The sequence below is a fragment of the Varanus komodoensis genome, unplaced genomic scaffold, assembly GCF_004798865.1.
Source record: "Varanus komodoensis strain SLA01 unplaced genomic scaffold, ASM479886v1 scaffold21, whole genome shotgun sequence".
Taxonomy (NCBI): domain Eukaryota; kingdom Metazoa; phylum Chordata; class Lepidosauria; order Squamata; family Varanidae; genus Varanus; species Varanus komodoensis.
The window spans coordinates 9,455,333-9,481,143 of NW_025335589.1; the positions used below are offsets into that span (position 1 = coordinate 9,455,333).

The 25,811-nt window shown below is 42.1% G+C and overlaps 1 protein-coding gene across 6 annotated transcripts in view; it reads left to right on the plus strand.

Annotated features, from left to right (window-relative positions):
- TRIM2 (tripartite motif containing 2) overlaps window positions 1-25,811 on the plus strand; it is a 106,820-nt gene that overhangs the window by 70,630 nt on the left and 10,379 nt on the right. For 4 of the 6 annotated variants that reach the window (XM_044430645.1, XM_044430644.1, XM_044430646.1 and 1 more), the window contains exons 15-16: window positions 8,140-8,214; window positions 9,027-9,141. The exons of 1 other annotated variant lie outside the window; for it this stretch is intronic. In XM_044430645.1, the coding sequence (XP_044286580.1) occupies window positions 8,140-8,214; window positions 9,027-9,141 (190 nt within the window). The remainder of the gene's footprint in view (window positions 1-8,139; window positions 8,215-9,026; window positions 9,142-25,811) is intronic. One more of the 6 variants, XM_044430648.1, reaches the window with a different exon arrangement.

Consider the following 25,811-nt stretch of genomic DNA (forward strand, 5'->3'; position numbering starts at 1 on the left):
AAGTGGAACAGATAGAGATAGAGGATTATGGAGATTTTAGTTAGATTTTAACTCTCACTTCTGCCTTGCTCCTTTTAAAGTCAAACTGGTATAAATAGAATAGTCAGTGATCTGCCTTTCAGGCTAAGCCAGCAAATTTAGTTGTGGAGCCACTGAAATTTCATTCATTCTTTTAAACACATGTGAATGTTCCCTTTATATTTTTGTCTTACTATAAAGGAAATACTTTGTCTGAATTAATTATTCTCTGTTTGCTAGCTGTAAGGCTTTCCAGCTGGCCAAAAACGCCACAAAAACTTTTAGTTTTCTGCAATTACATATATAGTGGCATAAACATAATTAATTGAATAAGAAAATATGAGTTAAACATACTGTTCTAATAAAAATAGATTCTCTGAAACAGAGTATCGTTATGTTGTTCATCAAAGTCTTAATGACAATGTTATCCACAAAAAGAGCAAAGAGGAATTGGTGAAACAAAACTTGTATTTTTGGAACCATGAGAGTGCAACAGAGTAGCTAAATTCTCTGCTTGGAGATAAAATGTATGAACCGCTTGCCAGATCACAGTGTATCAATCTGGGTGCTGTGCTTAATGTGTTGCAAGTAGAGGACAGACCTTTTGTAAGACCTGACTGAGAAAATAATATCAGCAAGCAGTTTCTTGTAGCCCAAATTATGTTGCCAACTGAAGCAAACTTTAGTGTTGTGCAAAGCTATTCTGGAAAAGATGGACAACATAAATGTTGCTTTTCTTGTAGTTTATCCAATCACTCTTACATCTCTTTCAGGTAGAACTAGATATTTCAGCGGAAAAACTAAGTATGAACTTGTGTCTCTTTGTGGATAGGGATTGGGACTAAACTTTTGCAGACCCTGTCAAAATAATAACAGATTGGTATGACTTTGCATAAATCTCATTTGATGATATAAAATAGTTTTTTGGATTTGACTAGTAAAATTGCAAGGTGACTTGTTTTAGTTTTGTTGGTTTCTGTCCATTTTTTAGACTCCCTGGGTAGGAAAAAAAGATAGCTACCCATTTGCTGATTTTTTTAAAAAATCACCTATTAATTAATCTCACTTCAGCAGGAAACTAGCATTGATTGCATATAGGGTCATTTTTGACCCCAGAGAAAAGTGCTGCATATGAAAACCCTTTGTTCTAGCTGAATTTTTCCTCCAGGAAGTTTCATTTAGATAAGAATGGCTTTCAGTCAGTACAGGTTGTTTCAGGTTTAATTCTTTCTGAGGCTATGCAAAGCAAGATAATCTGCTTTTGGCCAGCTGACTTTTTCTGTGCATAGCAATAGTTGGACCTACTAATTTTTAAAAAAATCATAGCAAATGTTTTCCCTCAGTGGATTTTTATTCTGCGTGATGTTTTAGCAAATCATCCCAGCTTTAAAAGAAGACCTAGATGGTTTGTATTAAACCTTCTTTTGTTTCTTGCTTGGGGCCTATTTTGGGGAGTATAAAAGTACCTCAGACTCTTCCTGTAGAAATTCTCCAGTGCTTTTTTGCCCAGCAGCTTACAGAATGTGAGCTAGGGTAATGCTAACCCCACTATGTGCAATGAGTGCTACATGTGCTCTTCTTTTTTAATAGTTGTGATGGAACAATCCCAGCTTCATAAACCATGAAGCCAAGAATAAACACTTCCCCTATCATTTTCTTTCTGTGCCAGTTTCAGTGTTTCAAACCAGGTCAAAGTAAACTACAACTACCCATTAACTCAGTTGGGAAGTCATGACCACTCAAGTTTTAAATAGACCCTTGGTAACCAAGAGAGAACAAGTGTTTTGGCTTCTAGCTGCCCGGCTGTTCTTGCTGTGCTAAACAACCCAGAGTGCTCTGTCTCTGAGTTGTTTTCTGTGGCACATGAACTGGGAATTCTGGGGTGCTAGGGGACAAACAAGCTAGACTTGTAACCCTGGTTTGTTCTTGGGTGACAAATCTGTGTTATTCCTCCCCAGTGACCCAGAATTCCCAGTTCACATGGCCCAAAATGTCTCTGAGCTGTTTAGTGCTTACAGAAGCAAGTAGAAGGCAGCATGCTCCTGCATGTTCATGAGGGATCATTTAAACCCTGGGTGGCTGTGATGTACAAACTGAGCTTTGCACAATAGGAAATTAAGGCTTAATATCACTTTGCAAAGCTGGATTAGAAATCACATTTTGATCCTGGTTAGTAGATCTACTTTAAGACATGGTTTCCTATTTCAGACTTTTTTTAAGATTTCAAATACAGCAAAAACAAGAGTGGAAACTACAAAATAAAGGGAAAGAAGAAAAATAACATAAAGCATATCTATGCACAGTAATAATTTATATTACCTTTAATATAAAAGCTGTAGGAAACACATTTGAAAGTAGTAAAAGCAGAAAAATCTTCTGTTCATTGAATAATGGGTGATTTTGCCCCAGACATAGGAGAATGTTTTGGTTTATTTTTAATAAGGAACAAAGCTCTGAAGCTAGCATGTAGGAAGGTTTTTGAAGATGCAATTATTGTATCTGATCTGACTTACAAGGTACATTCACATATAATACTAACTGACCCTAAACTATGGTGGGTTTGTTCATACAACCCAAAGATCTGATAGATGATTGGGAGCACTCTGGGTTGGGGGCCCCATCCTGCCCCTTTGAGGAATGAGTCTATTCCTTATTCCCTCCTACTGCAAGCCATTTCAGTCTCTCCATGACTTCTTCCACCTTTTAAGCATTATTTTTTCCTTTAGAGATTCTGGAAGGTGGCTGTCAAATCAGCTTTCACCAACCCCAATTTGACAGCTACAGGGAGTTCCAACTTCCCCAGCAGTACCTTGGAGGAGTTGCCAAGTATTTATTTTTAAATTTTGAAGACAGTTGCTTCACTCTGCTGAATGGTAAAGCTGACCCTATTTGCAGAATGCAACAAGACTCATGGCACTGTGCAGTCATTCTTTTAGTATGTGCACATTTATTTCTGATGTATGATTATAATTCCAAAAAGTCTTATTTCTATCACATTGCTCACAAGGGATTAAACTGGCCAATGTATGAATAACTGAGATGTTTAGTTTATATGAGGGTTAGGAATCAGCAGTACGGCTAAGTTATACTTTAATATGTCCTTATATTTTGATAGGCTTCCTTGCTGAAAAAACATTAAGAATGTAATACCTTTAAAAGGCCACTTTAACAGGGGATACTTTGGGTAACCCGTCTTATGAGACATGGGCTTGATTTTTAGCCAGTGCATACATTACAGCTTATATTTTCATAGCCAGCACTATGATCATAAACATGCTTATATGAGGTAAGTCCCTTTGATTTGATTAAATGTGTTGCCAAGTATGTGTCCTTAGCATTGCAGTGGGGTTTGTAAAATCTTTTCCAGTATACTACAGCAGGGTTTCCGATTAGAGCACTTAAGCTACTATGAACTGGAAGCCTAGGATACTAGACTGATTTTCTGTATTTGACTGAAAAAAATAGGAGAATGGCTTTGTAAAGATACACTTCTAGAAGGGCACCTTTTGAAAGGCTTCACCATAAAAGGAGATATGGACAGAGTGGGAGCTGTAAGTACTTGTCAGTGACTCAACAGAACAGATACTTAGCAATGTAGCTTGCATGTGTTTGGTGAACCAGTTTTGAATTGAAAGACTAAATATGAAGGAGTGCTATGTAAGCAGACATTTCAAAGTGTTAGGGTAAAGCTTGTGACCAAGTGCTCCATGACATTTTGATAAACAAACTAGCTAAAAGTGGGCTATATGGAACAACTATCAGGTGAATCCACAGCTGGCTACAAAATTGGACTCCAAGAGTGCTTCTTAGTGCCATCTTTTCATACTGGGAAAAGGTAACAAGCAGGGTACTGAAGGGCTCAGTCTGGGACCAGTGCTCTTCAGCTTGCTTACTAATGATTTGTATGGGGAGGTGCAGGGAATGAAGATGGCACAAAACTGATTGAGATGGTTCCTACCCTAGAAAACAAAGTTCAGAATGATCTTGATAGGCTGGAGCACTGGGCTGAAAGCAGCAACATGTAATTCAGTAGGGACAAATGCAAGGTGTAGGACAAAAGTCCTACACCTAGGAAATGGGAACCAAATGCACAGTTACAGATGTGGGGGATACTTGGCTCAACAGTACTTCAAGCAGAATTGGTATTGTAGATCCGAAGCTGAATATAAGAACAAAACGTGATACGGCTGCAAAAACAGCAAATGTTATCTTAGGCTGCATGAACTGAAATATAGCTGCCAAACTGCATGAGGTGCAGAAAGTAACTAGTGCCCTCTGTGGGCACTGGGTAGACCTAAGGTTGGAATGAACTCTACAACCTTTTCCTCCAACATCTGTGGACTTTCTCTTATTGGCTTGATCCTGCAAAATGAGCCAAGCCAAGAGAAAGTCTGCAAACACTTGTGAACCTCCAGTTGCACAACCATCAACCTTCACTGGGGTGGCCACAGGGTGCAAAAGAGGGGAACTGTGGTTAGGGGCTCCAGCTGCCATTCCTGGTGAGTATATGTCTTCCCCACCCATTACTGCTGGCAGTGGCACACTGGGAAAAGGTGTGAGCCTATGGCAAAGTGGATAGATATCTGAGAATCTGAGCCCAGAGAATCTGATTGATTTCTACCCCCCCAGACAGATTCCTCCAACATTCCTAGTTAGGCCCCTTCTTGGGTATTGCATTCAGTTCTGGGCACTGCACTTCAGAAAGGATGTACACAAACTGGAGTGGCTTCAGAGGAGAGTGATGAGGATGATCAGGGGTCTGGAAGCAAAGCCTTATGAGGCAGGATCATAAGAACTGAGCATAGCAAGAACTGCAAAGAGAAGACTGAGGGCAGATATGAGAGCATTCTTCAAATACTTGATAGACTGTCTCATAGAGGAGGGTCATGATCTCTTTTCAATCTTCCCAGAGGGCAAGACACAGAATAACAGGCTCAAGTTACAGGAAGCTGGATTTTGGCTGGACATCATGAATAACGTCCAGACTGTTAGAACAGTACAGCAATGAAACCAACTACCTAGGGAGGCATTAATGAGGCATTTGGACAGCTGTCTGTCAGGGATGATTTAACTGGCAATCCTGCACTGAGCAGGAGTGGCCTTATAGACCCCTTCCAACTTTACTCTTCCATGATAATTTGTGCTGTCTTACCATTTAAAAAAACTGATTTGGGTCTCTAGCTACGCCAGGAAGGGGAGATATTACTCCACTCATTTTTCATAGCTTCTTTTTTGAGTGCTAACTGCTGCAATTACCACAGGATTGCAAATTCCCCTCCCATTTAATTTCCAGACATTGTGTATATTTCTGTGGGGAGTTTTAAACCACAGTAACCACAATAAGTTGTCATGCTCCAAAAAAAGAGTTGCCAAAAGAGGTGGGGGAAGTTATAATATTGTAAATATGTTAGCATGTAGTTAGCCTATGCAACATAATGTTAGTCTCGTCACTTTTCTTGTCTATTATTTCACTTCACAGTTCACCTTGATAGCTGAAACAGACAAGAGAAATGACCATACAAGGCTGCAGGTACCTGGCAGCCATAAGAATGCACCTGCAAATGACCAACAAAACAAATACTTAGACATTTCAGGTGTCAAGAAATCCAAGAATCCCAATTGTGTTTTTCTGAAGCTCTGAAAAAAAACACCCAAAGCTACCCCAAAGTTCCTGCAGCAAATGAAAAGGAAACGTGCTAGGAGTGGGGAGGAGAAAACAAGAGGGGTTCTGCCATGGAGTACACAGGAATACATCCCAAGCCAGCTGGAGGGCCAAGGGGGAAGGAGTGGCAGAACAAGTAATAGTAAGCCTGTTTGTCTGTCAGGAATTCCATGATTGTTCCGAGAACAATCAAACCACCATGGCTTATTTGCAGGGTATCTTAGCTTGATGTGCAGACCTGCCAACTCCATTGATGCTGCTTTATGGATGATGGTACCTGCTGATAAAACCATGAAAAGGCATTAGAATTTTCCAGTCATTCTTATTGGAATGCTATCCACAAGTGTGCACACTTAGACATGGTTTTCACATTATGCTAAGCCATGCTTCATTTAACCCATGGTTAGCTGTCCTACCCACAGTTTGTCAGAATGACAAACTGGATTCTTTTCTCAATCCTTAGGTTGTTTTTCCCATTTCCTTTACTCCCTTCCTTCCTTCCTGTATTCCAAATGGCCTTGCAACACAGAGATAAAACCATAACATCACACTTAGGGCATATGGGGAGTATGGAAAGGGGTAACTATATGAAGGAACAGATCCCACATCAAAGAACCTGCCAAAACAAGGGCCTGATTGAGATGGAGTCTTCAAGCAGGGTAAGGTTCCAGAGGAGGTCTCTTTTAAATAGTTGCCATTATCATTTCTACTGCCATGGCTTAGTAGTGCACATGCTTGGCATATGAAAGACTCCGGGTTCAACAGCTGGTTTCTCCAGGTTGGGTTGTGAAAACTTGTATCTGAAACCCTCAACAGTTGCTGTCAGCCATTGTAAAAAGCTTCAATGTCAGATGGTCTAGTGGTCTGACTTAGTGGAAAAACTCATCTAAAATTTGTGAAGATTACACAACTGGAGGTGGGGGGGGGGAGAATGCTCAATCCACATTCTGTGCTGCGAGTTTTCATGGGAAGATTCTAATTACATAACTCATCTTCTAATTCACTACCTCAGTCGGATCCCATAATGCACGGTGGTATGATACAGTATTCTGCCATCATCATTGGAAGAAATCTAATTTTGTACCTGTCAGATTTTAATGGCAGAGCACCTACAATCAGAAATTGGTACAGTCCAGAAGCAGACTTGTTGTTTCCTTTCTGCGAGAACTAGTTACAAATGTCAGCAGCATCAAGCTTTTAATAATATTTTATGAAGAGATGCAAGCATGTAGATGTGTGGGCAAATACCTAAGGGCTTTACTTATAATTTACTTATTTATTTAAAGTTTTTATATGCCATCCCCTTGCTATATAGCCTCGGGACGACTCACAGAAGTAAATAAATACAATATAAATAACAATAACATGTAAAACCTGGAAACTCCCTGGCTACACAATTAAAACCTATAAACATTAAACAGTGTTAAAATATTGTTTGAATAAAAAGGTCTTGGCCTGGCGCCGAAAAACAAATAACAACGGCGCCAGGCAGACCTCTCTGGGGAGCACATTCCACAGATGGGGCGCCACCGCAGAGAAAGCCCTCCTCCGAGTTCTTTGCTTCCTGATATCTCTCACGGAAGGCTCCCCGAGGAGAGCCTCTGCTGCCGATCTCAAGGGGCCAGAGGGCAAATATGGATGCAGGCGTTCCTTTAGATATCCAGGTCCCAAGCCGTTAAGGGCTTTATAGGTGATTACCAACACCTTGAACTGAGCCCGGACTTCGATGGGAAGCCAGTGAAGCTGGTAGAGGACTGGGGTTATATGAGAATAACACCCAGTCCCTGTCAGCAACCTGGCTGCTCTATTTTGCACCATCTGAAGTATCCGGACTGTCTTCAAGGGCTGCCCCATGTAGAGCGCATTACAGAAATCCAACCGGGATATATTTAGGTCTCCAATTTAAATGTACCTGTAGGACTTGAGGGGCCTTTAAACTAGAGAGGTAGGGGTGTGTGTGTGTGTGTGTGTGTGTGTGAGAGAGAGAGAGAGAGAGAGAGAGAGAGAGAGAGAGAGAGTTTATGTGCACATCAGTCTAATCAGTTTAGGGCACAATTCTTTTGCATGTTTAAACAACAAGAAGTCCTACAACTCCCAGCATGCTCCTGCCAGGATTGCAATCATATAAACTTGTGGAAGCCTTGTGTCTTGTGGCACCTTGGACACTGTAGCATAATTGATTTATTCTTGCCACTTAATATCAATGGCTTTTTGCTCTGGACAGTTGTAAAAAGGAGTTACTGAAGATCTCATTACTTTACCTTGCTATTAAAAGGCTTTAAAATTGAAGTGTTTATGAAACAGTAATATCTTGGCTAGATCCTTGATTTATTACCCAAGACTAAGCCTGCTTAAAGATGACTATATGTTATTTCTAAAGATGACAAAAAATGTTTGGAATCAAATACAAAAATGAAGTAGTTAATGTTGTTTGGGTTCTGGTTCTTCTCTTCCTTCAGTTCTCAGAGTATAGTCAGAAGAAAAGAAGCTTAGAGGAAAGCATTGAAAAATCAAAAGTTGGACGTCAAGATACTGTAAGTTTTACCGAGTCAGAAAGATCCACAAGGAGTTTTGATCTGGAAACTTTAGGGAATTAGGTGAAAGTGGTTTCTTAAGTGTGGCTAGAAGAAGGAACAGGACTACATTCTGTGTTCATTCTCTTTCTAGAATGACAGCACTGCCCTGGGACTGATAACTATTAGGTTGAGTGAAATGAGGGACAGAAGATACAAAAATGTGTCTATAGTTTGGTTTGCTTTTTAAAAAAGTGTTCCTCTTCTGTAAGTTGCTGCACATTGCTGTACTTGCCAATCAAGTTAAAAATTCTGAATATTCTCCCAAACCTGATGTTGCAGGGATGCTGTTATAATGTTGCTTGCAGTTGTGCCATAGCAATACTGAAACAACCTACATGAACTAACTTGATACGGTTTCTCCACTCAGCCATGGAGCCAAGTGGATGACTTTGGGCCAGTCACATACTCAGACAACCTGGGTTCTAGTCCCTGCTTAGCCATGGAGCCAACTGGGTGATTTGGGCCCAACCTACCTCACAGGGCTGTTGTTGTGCAGATAAGATTGAGAGCAGGAGAAGAATGATGTAAGCTGCTTTGAGCTCTTAAAGGGCAGCTGGGTGGTAGATCTAAATGTAATACTGTAGGCAAGAGCAATTGCATCCTATTCTCAGAGCCCATAGTGGTACATATTGGTATAAAACTGGTCAGTGGATCTGGTACTTGCTTTTTAAAGGAAAATTAGGGTTGAGTAAAAGAATTGTTTTGCATTGTAATTGCCACCTTTAAAGTTTAATATTTTGACCAATTCTTCCAAAATAAAATGAGCCCAGGCAGAACGTGCTGCACTAACAAAGGAACTTACTGCCCTTCGACAGAAGAAGGACCAATTAAAGGGAGAAATAGATAAATATAAAGAATGTGATCCAGATATCATTGAAGAAATCCGTAAGTAGTGTCTAAAATTGCTATCACTCAATGTGTGTTTTACAGACTATAACTGAAATTTAGTAGCATAGCAGTGGTATATAAACACAGTTGCTCTTCACATAAAATGGTAGTATTTCAATTTATTTTTTAAAAATTATTACTTTTTTGTAGTTGCTGTTCATTTGGGTTTTGGTTTGGATTTTGAATTTCATAAAAACAAAATAAGTAAAAAATACAATTAATTTAGCACTGACAGAGTAATACCTGATGTCTAGCGAAAAAGCCTTCATGTAGTTGGGTAAGGATATACTTATAGGCATATTAATAATGGGTTATGACACGTGATGTTTCTCCTAGGCAAGAGCATCCCTGCTGGATCATACCAAATGTTAATCTAGGATTAAATCCTATGGTCCTGGGAGACTATCCCAGGGACTATAGAATTTTTCAACACCTGACCATAGCCACTGTTATGACCTTGGTGGCGGAGGAGGACTCTGGTTTGATTCCTCCCCACCTGTCTAGTGGACATAATTTAACAGGAGACTGGAAAGGAGTCTAGCCACAGTCATCAATGCACTGCTAACCTCTCACCTTGATTATTGTAATGCACTCTAAAATGGCCCATGCACTTCATCTAATTCAAAACAGAACAGCAAAACTGCTAATAAGGACGTTTTCATAGTTAGCAAATACTGAATAAATTTTTCATTTAGCTATCCATCTCAGCTCCACTATCTTCTTCCTGGTTATTTACTGCCAACTAGACTCCTTACACACACACACACACACACACACACACACACACACGTGTACATATATAAGTTAGATTGTTTTGCTTGGATCTTCATATGAGCCAATATAGTCCAGTGGATAGAATATTAGATTTGGATACTGGATATTTTCACCTGTAAAAATCACTAGGTGTTTTGGGCAAGTCACTATCTTTCAGTATTTCTTATGTCAGGGTTGCTGGGGCACCCATATAGAATAGTGGTGTTCATTATGTGATACATGTTTGTTTCATATTTAGTTTGGTCAAGTACATTCCCAGAGCCCAATGTGCTCTTGATTACACTTCCTCATGACATATTTTGGTGGATGTCTATGTACAGTCATTTTTCTTTGCTTGTTCTCATCCTCATTTTATATTCATTTTGTCTGTATTTTTCCCATAATAGGATAGTAATAACTATTACTCTGAAGCCCTATTGAGGCCTGATTAAAGTGTACTTCCAAAGTGGCAGTGTGGGACCTTTCCCTTCCATCCCTGCACATTTCAGCTTCACACCTGATCTTTCTGAGCTGATTAGGAAGTTCTAAACATTATTTGCCTGATTATACTTTGAATTCATGTGAAAAAGACCTTTGATGGTTCGGGATTCTCAATCATGGGGAAGTTTCTAAGTGTCCTTAAAGTACCCTACCCATGCTTGAGAAAATAAGTGCATATGGAGATAGTGGGCAAGACCTGCATATGCAGTGTGTTCACTTCCTTTCCATTGGTACTGTTTAATCATGGCTGAATAAGACTACAGAAGTTCTTGAATTTGGGTAAATGGAGCCCTGCAACAAGCATGATTGTGTTTGTACCTTTCAAAAGCTTTCCTTTCTCAGGTAGGAGGCTAGCCAACACTGTTCAGCCTCCTCACTGTGTTAGGCAGCTCTTTGCTTGAGAGGCAGCTGATGGACCTTGAAAGTACAGATCATGTCAGCTACCCCAATCTGCATCTTCAAAACGCCTACTTTGTAGGTGTCAAGGCTAGTAGGAGAGTCTTTTTTCCTAAGAAGATTGCATTCTCCTGTTTGTTCCTGACTCAATACATACCTGCCAGTTTTCCCGTAATGCCCCTTTCAGTTTAAAAGCAAATTATTTTTGTATTTCTGCAAACTTCTGTTTCTACCTAAGCATATTAATAAATTCCCATGCATAAATAGTACTATTTTGTCTACACAAGCTCACTCAAGCCTGAATGTCAGAAATAGATAAAACATATTGCTCATTGTTGAGGTATGTTATTGGTAGTCAAAGTACCTATGATGCATCTTTTGGAGAAACACAAAGACTATAAATTGGCCTTTCGAAGTTGATCCAGAGTGTGAATAAATCTACTTTTCTTTTGTGCATGAGAGGTGCTTCTTAACTATTGACTGATGTGCCAAAAACTTTATGCAAATTGAATTTTGGAAGATCTCTGTGACTCTATCTTCAAGTTAAATCTATGAAAGAATTCCTCATTTGCATTAATTTTTCATCGTCTTTGACCCAACATCTGTAGAGTCCTGCTACACAGGAAATTTGCATAAAACAATGTTGCATCTGCCTTTACAGTCAAGTAGTGCATATTAAAGGCAACTGTATAGCTGTGCCTTTGTAGAGCTGCATTGTTAAAATACTTGGATCTTGAACTTTTTTTAATGAACTCTGTCAAGTCCCATCAGTGCAGGCTTCCCATGTCCCTTATGGAAAGGTCAGACTGTCAAATCTCATCTGTCTATAAGCACTGTCTCTCCAAAAAGTGTCTGATAGGGTTTGTCAGGACTAAATAACAAAAGATTTCTGTCAGCTCTACACAAATACATTGTCTACAACCATATGCTAGGCTTAGTTGTACTCTGCCCACATGCCATTGACCTATTTGGGTTTTCTTTCTGTCTCTCTTTTAAAAGAGGTTTTGCTTACAACTTAGCTCCACAGTCAGCGGTAGAAGGTGAACTGAAAATGTGTTTGCATTCTGAACCCCTACCACACACACATGCACAGAGAGCTCCCATTGCTCTCCCTGTGGCCCCATCTGGAACTATTCTATTAAGGACAATGGAACAACATGGACAGAGTTTCTCTTGAATATCTTGTATTGGGGGCATGTGCATAACAAGTAGCAGGTGCTTTTACCTCCTTTGGAAGGAGCAAGAGGAAAGTTGTTCGGCTCAGCAAATGCTAGTGTGGCTGCTGATCTAGACACTGCTTGTTCTACTTGGTATTGTTAGAGAATTCATCCTAAGAATATTGGCTTTTCTTTTTGTTATTAGAAGCTGCTGTTTCTCGACATTCTAACTTGTTCTGGCAACATTTTAAGAAATGGGAGTTCCACTGATGAGTCCCATACACTTAATTTTTACAAAATTGAGTAAGAAACCTCCTCTCTGAGCCAATCTAGTCCATATTGAAAACAAACAGTATTTTAAGCACACATTCAGATAGTCCATAGGATTTTGTGATCTATAGTGCACGTTCCTGAGGAATATTTCATAATTAATTGTGCTTTGCATGAAAGTTGATGTGCATCTTCCATTATACCTTGCACTTAGTTACATTATTCAGGTATAATGAGCAGGGACACACAATGATAAGCCACTCTGAACATAATCTGGTTTGTATCACATGGGCATTTGCAGCACAAATTTAGCAGCTCACTACACTAATAGGGGGACTGCAGGTGGCACAGTGGTTTAAACCACTGTGCTGCTGGGCTGGTTGATCAAAAGGTCACCAGTTTGAATCTGCATAATGGGATGAGTTCCCGTTGCTCTGTCCCAGCTCCTGCCAACCTTGCAGTTCGAAAGCATGCAAATGCAAGTAGATAAAAAGGTACCACTTCGGTGTTTAGTCATGCTGGCCACATGGCCACGGAGACTGTCTGTGGACAAACACTGACTCCCTCGGCTAGGAAACAGAGATGAGCACCGCCCCCTAGAGTCAAGCATGACTGGACTTAATGTCAAGGGGAAACCTTTACCTTTACACTAATAGGCACAATAGCACTCATTAGCAGGAGATTTGTATGCATTTGCTAATTTGTGCAAACATTCTAAATGGGTTTCTTTTTTTTCTTTTTTTTTTTGAAAAAATCAATTTGTGCACATCTTTCCAAAGTCTGGGACAAGATAACATTAAATATGCACAAATCTGCCAAAGCTGAAAAAATAATATGCAATTTTTGCAATTCTTCCTGAAGCTAGGAAAAATAAAGGTGTTACGAACTGCAGAGGTGCCAGAAAAGCAGGTTGCTTACCTGTAACTGATGTTCTTCAAGTGGCCATCTGTGCAGTCACACATATGGGTGCTGCGCCTGTGCAGTGCCTTTGGCCGGAAGATTACAAGCTAATGGTTTATTTTGGCGGGAAAAAGCTCCCCTCCCCCTCCCCCACAGCCTATAAAGAGCAGAGTGTCCACCATTTTGTTTAGTCTTTGACGACTGAACGGACGTCCTCTTGTGGAAAAAATGACTTGTAAATGAGTTCTACCGTGAACAGTATCGGTACCGAGAGAACAATGAATATCAGTACCAAGAAACAATGATAACATTCAGTAACGAGAGAGGTCCACTCACTGACACCGAGCAGGGCCAGCGGGTGGGTTGTGTGACTGCACAGATGGCCACTCAAAGAACATCAGTTACAGGTAAGCAACCTGCTTTTCTTCATCGTGGCCTCTGTGCATCACACATATGGGTAGATTAACAAGCTTACCATAACGGAGGAGGGAAGGTGTCCTCAACAAAGAACAGATGAAAGAATGGCTCTGCCGAAGGAACAGTCTTGTCAAGCACGGACGTCTAAGCGGTAATGTTTGGCGAAAGTGCAAGGATTCGCCCAAGTAGCAGCTCTACATACATCGTCCATCGGTATTCCCGATGTGAAGGCCGATGAGGTAGCCACAGCCCTAGTCGAATGGCCTCAAGGGGTAGTGGGCAAGTCGATATTGGCCAGTTGGTAAGACAGGGTGATGGTATGAACTATCCACTTAGAAAGTCTCTGCGGAGTGACAGGGGTACCTTGGCCCCTGGTAGCATATTTAATGAAAAGTCTATGTGAACATCGGATAGACTAAGTCCTGGATTTGTAGAATGCTAAACAGCGTCGAACGTCAAGTGAATGTAATGTCCTTTCTAACAGAGTATACGGAGCTGGAAAAAAGGCAGGTAAAATAATATCTTGCCCCATGTGAAAGGGTGTGGATACCTTAGACAGAAAAGATGGATCGAGCCACAGGACAACCTTTTCTCTATTAAAGTTGAGATAAGGTGGGTCTACGTGCGAAGCGCAGAGTTCGCTGGCCCTCCGGGCTGAGGTAACTGCAACTAGGAATGCTGTCTTCCATGAGACAAGACGTAAATCGACTGTGGCCAACGGTTCGAAAGGAGCTCTCATAAGCACTTGCAGAACCACAGAGAGACTCCAGGTGGGCATTACTGGTCTTGATCGACGGATTCAGATTATAAAGTCCCTTCAAAAACCTTTTAATAGTAGGTTGGGAGAAAATGGACGAACTGTCCACCATACCCCGATGATAGGCGATGGCCACCGTATATACTTTAATCGAAGATGGTTTCAGTCCAGAGTGGTGTAATTCCAGGAGGAACTGAAGAATTTGAGGAATTGACGATGTAAATGGAGAGAATGAACGAGAGTCAGCAAAGGCAGAGAAACGCTTCCATTTAGCTTCGTAAGACCTCCGTGTAGAAGGCTTTAAAGCGGAGTCCAATATGTATTGAATGTCCGGATGAAAGGCTGTCGGATTTGATGGCACAGTAGTCAAATCCGACAGTGCTGGTGCAGTGCTGCCCCAGCGGATTCGGAGGTTGCAACTGTATTGGGTTCGAAAGTAGAGTTCGAACCTTTTGAAGTAGTTGTCGGTGTAGATGTAACGAGGACAGTAGTGGATTCAAAGGTCAGATTTGAACCCCTTGGAGTAGTGACTGGTAGAGACGTAGTGAAGTCAGCTATCGGATTCGCCATGCTGTTAGTTTTAATGATAATATATCTGGGTGACGAAGTGCGCCGTCTTTCTAGGTTATCAAGAACGGGAGCGGTGGAAGATGTAGGTATCCCCCGTGAGAAATGTCCAGCATTGTGGGAAACCAAGGTTAGCATGGCCACCAAGGAGTGATTAGTATCCCTGTGGCCCGATCGCAAACAATCTTTGCCATGACGCTCATCACCAGCGGAATTGGTGGGAAGGCGTAGAAATTCAGATTGTTCCATGGAATCATGAAGGCGTCCCCTAGGGATTCGTGTCCGATTCCCGCTCTCGAGCAGAAAGTCGCACACACCTTGTTCTGTTGTGTGGCGAACAAGTCCACGTCGGGGAACCCCCAGCGATGGAAAAGGTCGTTGTGTGTCTGGGGGTCCAGTTCCCATTCGTGAGAGATGAGCATGCGCCTGCTGAGAAGATCTGCTTCCACGTTGTCCGTACCGGCCAGATGGACTGCTATTATCGTAATAGCTCTCGAAATGCACCAGTTCCAGATCTGCCTAGAAAGTCTGGCTAGGGTTGGAGACTTTGTCCCGCCTTGCTTGTTCAGATAAAAAACGGATTCGATGAACATGGCAAGTGAGAGTCAGTTGTCTGTCCTGAGGGAGGAACACCTTTTCCAACGTTGAATCCAAGTGGGCTCCGATGAACGTAAGCTTCTGTACCGGAAGGAGAGAAGATTTCTCAGTATTAATGCAAAGGCCCAGGTCGTCCTATAAGGCGCAGGTTATACGGATAGAAGTGAGGAGCGCTTCCCGGACCTGGAGACTAGGAGCCAGTCGTCAAGGTAAGGATAAACTTGTATGCCCTGGAGGCGTAGATAAGCACAGACAAGGGCCATGCATTTAGTAAACACCCTTGGAGCAGTAGCCAAACCGAAAGGTAGAACCATGAATTCGTAGAAATTGGGGGCAACAGCAAAACGAAGGAAACGTCTATATTTGGGATGGATTGCAATATGAAAATAGGCGTCCTTCAAGTCCAATGAGGTGAACCAGTCCTCTTTCCTAAGCAGCGGCAAAATATTTTGGAGGGTGGTCATTCGAAACTTCCTCGTCACGATGAATCGATTCAGACCATGTAAGTCCAAAATCGGACGTAGGCCACCGTCCCGTTTGGGAACGGTAAAGTATCTAGAATAGAATCCATGATGCCCGTCATATTGAGTTACTTGACAAATTGCTCCTTTACGAAGAAGTTGTTGTATTTCATCGAGCAGTACTGGTGTGCAAGATGTAAACCGAATTGGACTCGATGGAGGAACGGTGTCGAATTCTGTCCTATAGCCGTGCTGTATGATAGATAATACCCATCCATCAGATGTGATGGACTCCCAAATGGGGAGTCGGCTTCCCAGCCGGTCCCCAGATGAGAGGGGGGTGGGTATAGGATAGGGTAGAGGAATGGTTCGCCAGTCCCGTCAACGCTGCCTCCTGTCATCATATTGGCGACAGCCCTGCTGGTAGCGTTGCTGGGGCTGTTGTCGACGGCGCTGTTGCTGTTGCCTGTGCTGAGGCCGTTGCCTGGGATGATGTGGCTGTCTGTAGGGTGGACGGTTCCATGGCCACTTACGCCTCGGAAGCGACTGGAGCTCCATTCGTTGGGCTGTCATGTGGGACTCATGAAGTTTTTTAAGTTTATGGTCCGTCTTTGAATGGAAAAGCCCGGACCCGTCGAAGGGCATTTCCTCGATGTGCCGCTTGGTCTCTTTGGGGAAGTTGGCGCTCCTCAGCCACGCATGCCGGCGAAGAGAAACGGCACCAACCAATACCCTCGAGTTAGTGTCCACATGGTGCCTGGCTGTGGACAACTGTTGCACCACGACGTGCATCGCCTCCTTAATCAAGACTTTGGCCAATTCGCCTTGTTGGTCTGGGAGGGCCGAGACGACGTTGTGGAGGCGTTGCATTATAAAATACTGGTATCTCGCCAACATCACCTCGTAGTTTGAGATACGCAGCCCCAAGCCTGAAGCTGCGTAGACCCTCCTGGCCAGGGAGTCGATCTTGCGGCCTTTCTTATCTCACGGCGCGGTGTGACCCCTTGCCTCTCTTCCCTGGGAGGACTCCACCACGACCGAGTTCGGTTTGGGGTGTCGGAGGAGGAATGGTATGTCCTCCTCCTGAACCCGGTACATGGTTTCGTACCTCCGTGATGTTGGTTGAGGGTGAGAGGGCAAGTCCCAGGGCTGGGTCATCGCCTGCCATAGGGTGGTGATCAAGGGCAGGACGATGGAGGTGGACTGCTCCCCGCGGATGACATCATAGATTTTATCTGTAGACGGTCCTGGCTGCTGGATGGCGTCGATGTCCAGGGATTGGACGAACCTGGACATCAGCTCCGCAAAAGAAACGTGCGACTCGTCCAGTGATGTGGGGCCCTGGGAGGTCACTGCGACGTCGGGAGAGGTAGAATCGACGTCCGAGTCATTGGAGTCCGTGCCGTAGTACGGAGGGGCCAAGGAAGAAGACTCCACTGGCGAAGCGGACCGGCTACTTTCATCCCGGGGTACCGGAGACGTGCGCCTTGGATCCAGAAGCAGCGGGTGATCATGAGAGCATGGTGGGGACCAATCCCTTGGCGCGGGATAGTACCCAGTCGAGTATGGCTCGCCCCAAGATGGGTAGTAGAAGCGATGCCAGTCCTTGAATCGCTCGGATCGCTGCTCCCTGGAGTGGCTCCAGCGGGCCCTGGGCGGGGATTCGACGACATCCGCCTCCAGTGTGGCCATGGGCATAGGCGTTGGTGACCTAGCCCTGGGGGGAGAGTCCTTAATCTCTCCGTCGGAGATCGAGCCCCACTGGAGAGATGGAAGCGGTTTGGTCGGGGTGTCAGCCACACGACGGGGAGACCCTTGAGGGGTAACCCTCATGGCTGCCTGGAGCGCTGGCTCGGGTGGGGTCGGTACGGTGGTTGGCACCAGTACCGACGCTGCCGTCGAACCCGAGACACGGTGTCGGGGTCGGTCCGGATCCTTCGCCTTTCGGGCCGGCTTAGAGGGCTTCTCTGGCCTTTTTGGCCGATTTGTCGACATTGGTGTGCTTGTGCTTCTCGCTTTTCTTTTTGGGAGAAGCTGGTGGCACCCTCAAAGTAGAGGCACCTTCGTCCGATGGGCAGGAGGGTGGGACCACCGCAGCCGGGCCAGGCTTTGGAGCGGCGACCAGTGGGTCGGACTGCATAAGAGCCCGATCCCACAGGAGCCTCCGGAGGCGGTTCTCCCGATTTTTTCTGGCCTGCTTGGAGAAGGCCAGACAGTGGGAGCACCTGTCGGTCCTATGCCCCTCCCCCAAGCCGAGGAGGCATAGGTCGTGTGGGTCAGATGGTGACATCTTCGACCCGCACTCTGCACATTTGTGGAAGGCCGCTCGCTGCACCATCGCAAGAAGAAGAAGAAAAAGGGAGACAGTGCAGAGGGTAAGAATATATTTTTGTTTTTTTGTTTTTTTTAAAGAAGAAAATAGAATGGTAGAATGATAGAAATGCACAATAACTAGAGCTAAGAAGAACTGTAGAAATAACTAGAGCTAACAAGAACTATCAGGGATATAAAACTGGGAGTAAAAGGAGAAAAAACAGGCTACGAGTAACGATCAAAGCGATAGTCGAAAGCGGCACGAGGCACAGCAAACGGCAGTCGCAAAGACTGAACGAAATGGCGGACGCGCCGCTCTTTATAGGCTGTGGGGGAGGGGGAGCGGAGCTTTTTCCGGCCAAAATAAACTGTTAGCTTGTAATCTTCCGGCCAAAGGCACTGTGCAGGCACAGCACCCATATGTGTGATGCACAGAGGCCACAACGAAGAACAGATGAGTAAATTGTCTAGTTTAATTTCATAGTGTAATACTACTCAGTTTGTGAAGAGTGACTTGGTTTTTCACCATTCTTGATCTGTAACCCTTTCCAGTAAATCTCTAACAATTCATTGTGACAAGTTTGCAAATTATGACAGTGGCTCTGGAAACAAGTGAACCTAAACAACCCAAGAATAAGCCATGGATTCCAAGAATGGGTTATGTGTAATTAACAAACTAATGGAACTGTGCCAGGTTTTGACCTCATGACAAGCCACCTGAAGGAAACAAGACTGACAGCTGTCCATGGGTGGTCATGATGTGTGAACCTGGTCACTGTGAGAGGGAACATTATATCTAGCACCCTTGAGGTAGCTGAGTTAAGTACTAGAATTTTAGTTCGATAGTTAGCTCCCAGCTTTTTCTAACCTGCAGCAATCCCTAGATCCCAGCAGGCAACATGGGAATGTTGCATCTGTATACAGAAAAGTGTAGGGGTTGAGGGTAGGAGGAGTGTCAGTCATGTGGAGCATATGAGGGACAGTGTGCTGTGTATGAATACAGGGTAGAACAGTGAGTAGGAGAGAAACTGTGTGTCTTTGTATACATGTACATTCATGGCCCCCACCCTCCCCATCTAATAACAGATAGGGCTCTAGGGCAAAAATGGTTATGCATGCAAATGTACTTCATTTTCATAATTGTGGAATGCATGGATCTGTGTATAACATTAGGAATCATTAACTTTGGGCCCAACTGTCTTGTATTTTCTCCCTGTATTTTCTGTCAAGGGAGCAAGTGTTTCTTAGCAATAAAAAGCATTCTGTACGTGTTCTTGTAACTTCCCCATTTTCACTTGTAAGTTACAGACTGTATAGCTTTTGTCTAAGAATAGATTATGCATTTGATGACCTGCAGAACAGACTTTTCTTTTTATATCACCCTCTCACTGTTAAAATACAAAGGATGTTCCTTTAGGAAAGCATGCAACTGTAGTTGTGGAGCTTCCATCTTCCTGATTTCAGATGCAATTAGAATAAATTCATCTGAACCTTTGCTTGTAACTCTTACTGAAATAACTACAATATTAAAGGAAACAATGACATGGAAGGAATGTTGTTCCTTTTTTGTATTTGTTTTGTTTAAAGCATGACTCTATCACTCAGTCTGCCATTCAGGCCTAATGATAATTAACTGAATGCCTTCTGGGAGATCTTATCATTGTCAGTTAGTAGAAATCCATCAAACCTGTATGCTGATGGATATCTGTAGCCTGAATGTTCATGCTTGCAGTAGCCACTTCTTGTTTTGTAAATTTAGCTGTTCTTTCTGTCTTAATGCACCTGATAATTGTCTCTGGCACAGGATTCCCAGGTTTTTTTCCCCTAAAGATTTAATTTCATTGCAACTGCCCTTGAAATACAAAACAGCAGTAAGGTGTCCACTTTTGTTGGAATTTTAAATTAGGTTTATTTTTAGTGGGACTGTGCTCAAACTCTTCCTTCCAAATCTACATTATTAATTACTGAAGACAGAATTCTACCATTGTTCATTAGCTTTTATTAGGATTGGGCTTTCTTCTTGTACTATTATCTTCTTAAACCTAATCTCTTTTACATTTACTTTGCAAAGAGGCTGAGACACTTTTCAACCTGTGATATGGGTTGTTGGATTACAAATAGTTGTGTTGTACAAACTCAGCTGTATTAACCATAGTTTGTTAAACACAGTCAACCCAGAAAGACCACTCATAGTTATTGGTTTGTGAACTCTGTTCTGTTTGACCACTGGTTGTCATGATGTGCAAACTCAAACTCTTGGTTGTTTGTGGGCTGTTTTGCCAGGCTACAAAAGCAGCAGACAAGCTAGCACAGAGAGCAGCACTCTAGCTTCCCTTATGTCTAGACTAGCAGTAGTGGGAAAATCTGTCTGGCAATGTCAGCCTTACAGATCTGCTTTTCTCTCCTTAAGCTTAGCACTGCTCCCTGATAGCATGGGGAAGTTTCCAAAGACTAATGACCTCTGAGAAGTGGGTGCCACATTCATTTAAGAACTTTAGCCCTCTCAAACACTTTTTTCCCTTCTGCAAAGTGTTCATGCTAACTTCCCAATACCTGGAACTCAAGAATTCTGCCATAGTGAGGAAGGGTTAACATTTTTTGAATGGAAGGTTTTCATTGCTTTGGCTGGGCATGGGGAAAGAGTGCCTTTCATTAATGAGTTTCAAGTGGTGCAAGGAACAGCTGGTGAATCATCCATGCCCCATGTGTAGAACAAACTAATGAGAAACTGGCAGCTGACATGGTGAAGTCCTGTTAATGTTACAGCATGGCAAAGGGACTCAGTATATGGGAATGGTGTGGGCAAAGGAGGCAGGGGGGAGTGAGGTGGTAAACAACCCAGAGATTGGGTTATCTACTTAGCAAACCATGGATAAACTGTGAGTTGTTATTATTATTTTATACCCTCCCCACAATAGCCAAAGCTGCCTGGGAAATGTACTATTAATTAAATACAATATAAAATTTAAATGATTGTAAAAACATTAAATTTCATTAAAAATTAAACTGAATAATAACAACAAGCAACTAAGAGAGGTTCATATAGTTTTGCCTCCTAAAACCGTTGCCTATTTCAAGTTATTAAATGCCTCAACACAGAGGGCAGTTTTAGCCTGGCGCTGCAAGGGGCAGTAAAATTGATGCCACACAAGTTGCAGGGGAGAGATTGTTCCATAATTTGGGGGCTACAGAGGAGGACATCTTCCGTCTTACCATGAACTGAAACTTCCTTGGTGGTCGTAGTTTGAGGAAGGCCTTAGATACGGATTGTAGTGTCCAGGTTGGCATTATTTGCAAAAGCAGTCTCTTTAAGTCCATGAGATTGCAGGCTTGCTTTGGAATTTGACTGCTTTATTGGCTTAGTTTTGCTGGATGCTAAAAGGAAAATAATAGAAATGGCTTACACAAACAAGACCAGGAGGGAAGTTGAAGTTAACAATAGACAGTTGAAAACTTTTCCAGAAAGAGGGAACAGAAAAGTACATATGAAACATAGAGTCATTGTGGGGAAAGTAGCTGAACTTCTTGTGCTAATGTAAGGAATGAGGAGTACAAGAAGATATGCAGGGTAAATGTAGTCAAAAACCTTGAAAATAAACACTTAGAAGCTTGAAGTTCATTTCTACAGAGATCTGGCTTAAGAACGGATTACATGACTAAATGAATGTCTTTTGTGGGGAAGGTTCTTCTGTAAAGATGAGTACGAATGTATCTGTAATACTGTGGCTGATTAGATCAGGAAGGTTTCCTGAAGTAAAAGCTTCAAGAGGTGCCAAAAACAATATGATGACTGGATTCATATGACACTGAAAGACTTCTTTATTCCTATGGCCATGATATACCTGATTGGATGATCAGGTACATTTATGCTCTGGGGCTACCTCCTTTCCCCTTGTTGTCCTGCAGGTATTCCAGGAGACTTCACAAGAGTAATAAGCTCTTTGAAGCATGATATCCTGATTTTTATAGGGATTATGCATCTTTAGTTGCCCATCAGTTTTGCAAGTGTTCACCTACTGGTAATGTAAGAGGGACCAGCAAAACTGGAGGGGAATCCCAGTGACTGAGGAAGGGCTTCATTTGGCATGTGTCAATTCTGCTTGCCACTCATATGTGCTTTTGTACCCCCTGGATTGCCCCTAAATTTGCTACTTCCTGAGGCAATAGGAACTTGGCATCAGTAGCTAAGTGTGTTTTTTGAACACCTGCAAAGTGAGGTCACAAGGTGCTACAACGTTGCAATTTGGAGTGTGCTTTTTGTGTGTCCTCAAAAAATGTACATATAAAAAATGGACATTGTAGCCTTTTGAAAAACTCACTTAGGAGTCGGTGTATAAAAATGGAAAAAAAAAAAAAAGCAAGCATCCAGGCGAACTATGTTGGAATTGTTAAAAATGCACTTCTTTGATGCTTTTGCTATCTGAAATTCCCAGTTTAAAAGCCAAACTGTAACAAATTCAAAGAAAATTTAATCACAGCAGGAAAGGAGAGTATAAGCCAGCTCCCCCCTCCCCCATGCCATTATGCACTACTGCACTACTGTGGCAGCTGGCAATGGTGGTCACACACTACCTGCCTGAGCAGAGTAGCAAGCCTTTCTGTGGCTCTTGCTGATTGCTCTGTACTCTGTTTGCTTGAGACCCTCATTTACTTTGTATTTTTATTTGGTGAGTTTGTGATTTCCGTTGCTGTTCTAGCATCAGCAGGTAGAAGCAATGATAAGATTCAATTTTCTGTTTTTTTGTTTTTGTGTCAAGTGACAGCTGGGTGTACACAGTTAAAACGCCGGGGTCTCTCAGAAATCATTTAATGTTTTGTTTTCCTTTGCTCTATTGATCTTCCTTTTGGGTGTAGATTTGGGAAAGATCAGGGTGGAATTGATTTAAACCAATCAGTTGAAATCACGCTTTAAATCACTAGTCAGTAAGACTATATTTAAATCATAGTTTTGCACACATGCCTGCCTTACCCATAAGTAAAGGATCTTCATTAAAATATTCCCAAACTGGGTCTGTATTAAACTGGGTCTCTGCCATTATAGGTTAGAATAAGGAATAGAAAGAATAATATGGGCTATACATAAACCTCAGGCTATACATAAAAGATTCAAAGACTTGTATAGTAATCTTCTCAAAAGATTTCACTTTTATTTTTACAGTTTGCCACTTCCTCCTCCCACTTAAGTTCTTCTGCAGGTCTGTTCCACCCCCAACAATCATCTTCTCTTCATTGCATTTTTTGAAACTTAGCACTTAAGAGGCAAGGGATTTATTCTATGTACACAGATTTACAAAAGAACTATGGGATTAAGGTATTTTTCTCAACTCTGTATGTTTATTTTAGAACATTTTTACTGTGAAGAATAGGCATGTGATCTCTGTAGGCACCGATTCAGTTTTGAGAACGGTAAAACAAAGCATCTGTGATAATATCTTCTAGATAGAAAAATTGCCCAATAATCTTACAGAAACCTCTAGAAGAGCATGACTTTGTGAATGGATTAATGGAATTCATTTACCAAAACAATTTAAACATTGTATGAATATACAGCTTCATGCAACATAATTAAAAACTAATCCTTATGTCATGATGAATAATCTTTGGACAATAATGTATATTAAATAGAAAACTATCTTTAGACAGATTTTTCCTCACAAAGCATTTCATTTAAAAAATCAAATTTGAATCAAAAATATATGTTTATTTTTAAAAAAAAATCATTGATTTTTATTCATCCTGGAAAGATTATTGCTTTTGTAAATACAAACCTTTCCCAAGGGTATTTTGCATCCCAAGGGTAGTGTAACTCAGTTTACTCTTATGCTGTTTAACCTGGAAATTTCTGGGGGCACATAGAATTAAATGAGTGAATGTCCTGCTTCCTACCTGCTTATAGCTTCCCCTTTCTATTAATTTTATTTTACTGGTTAACACAGAGTTATTTAACTTATAAGTAATGCAACATTCCCATGTCCATACAAAAGGAAACAATCCAAGAAAGCCCCCATTCCTCAAAGCCAAAGTGAATGGGAACAATCGCACATACTCACTCCTATGTTCTCACAAAAGTTCATGGTTAACAAAGCATAGGTTGTTCAATTGTGTGAGTCAAGTCTATATGTAATATGTCCAAATTCAAGAACAGCCCTCAGTATGCTTGAGCGTGAGTTGCAGCATGGGTTGTTGCTCTGTGCAAACCATCCACTATGGCTTAATTTTGGGGTGTTAACCATGGACTATCTGGAGTACCAGTACAATAGCAAAATGTGAGTTCTCTGAGTTTCTCACAGTTAACTCATAGTTAAGCCTGGTGCAGGGTTCACACATAATTGCAACCCATGATTCAGCAACAGCCCATATTCAACCTGTACTCTGGGTTTTTATTACATGCAGTCCAGGTCTTTGCCTCATTTATGTGCCTACTCATGCAGCACCTTCTGTAGCTCAGAGCTTTCAGCTAAAATCATTTGGACAGTGAGGAGATTACTGGAGGGATTTTGGAAGTCTTGCAATGAGATTAAATATGAGCTTATGCCCTCTCCAGAAACAACAGATTTTCACAATACAAATTCTTGGAAGTTTTTTAATGTGTAATGAGATTTTTAACATTTGTCTTCATGGTAAGCTCAAAATGCAAATACCCATTTCTCTTTCCACTGTGGATTTTTTTAAAACTATGCGCAGAATGATCAGATTGCAAGTTCGAAATACCTTGAAATCTTTGGTGCTGCTTACTGTAGTTCTTGGAGTTGACAAATATACATGAACCCTCCTTGTGTGTCAGACAGCCGTTCATTTTGCAAGTTAAGTAAGTCTTGCCTACAGTACAACTTTATAACAATGGAACATTTCATGCTGCATCAATTTCTCAGCGTCCCTAGGGACAAGCTCTAGGCTGTGCATTGACCAGTGCCAATAAATCTAGACAAGCACTGGCAAGACAGAGGGGTGTGTGTGGGTGTGGGAAATATGACAGCTCCTTCAGGGCTTCAGTATGGGAATCTGTCTGCGTCCATATACACCAGAGAGGAAAAGAGAGAGCTGAAAGACATTTCTTTGCTCCAGCTATAATCCCCTCCCCTTCACAGTGTTTTGCCTTTTTCCCTGAATTGTCTATGTGCGTGAGTAGACCAATGTGTCAGCACAGTCTTGTGAACCCTAACTACAGCGGTGTTTTTCCATTTGGAAAATACATACTTTGGGCATGAAAGTTAAAACTGAGACTGACTGCCTCCCCTGCAATGCTGGACACATGAATAAATTGCCCTAATGAGGGAAGAAGGTGACTGAAAAGAGCATGTGAATTGTTTCCTGAGTCAGGCTGCTTCCAATAATTTAAAAGTGAACACATAAATGGGTGATTGCATGATAAGGGAAAATACTCTGTAATTTCTTCTCTCATAAGTATGCCTATTTTTGGTGAAAGAGAACCACATGAATGATTTTCTTTTAAACTGAATAATTTTCCATGGCTACATCGGAGACATGATACAGATATTCCTTCCAGTGTAGCACAAAATATGGGCACCATGATAGGGTGTGCTGTGGACTCCTAAGGATGGGCCTACAAATGCACCT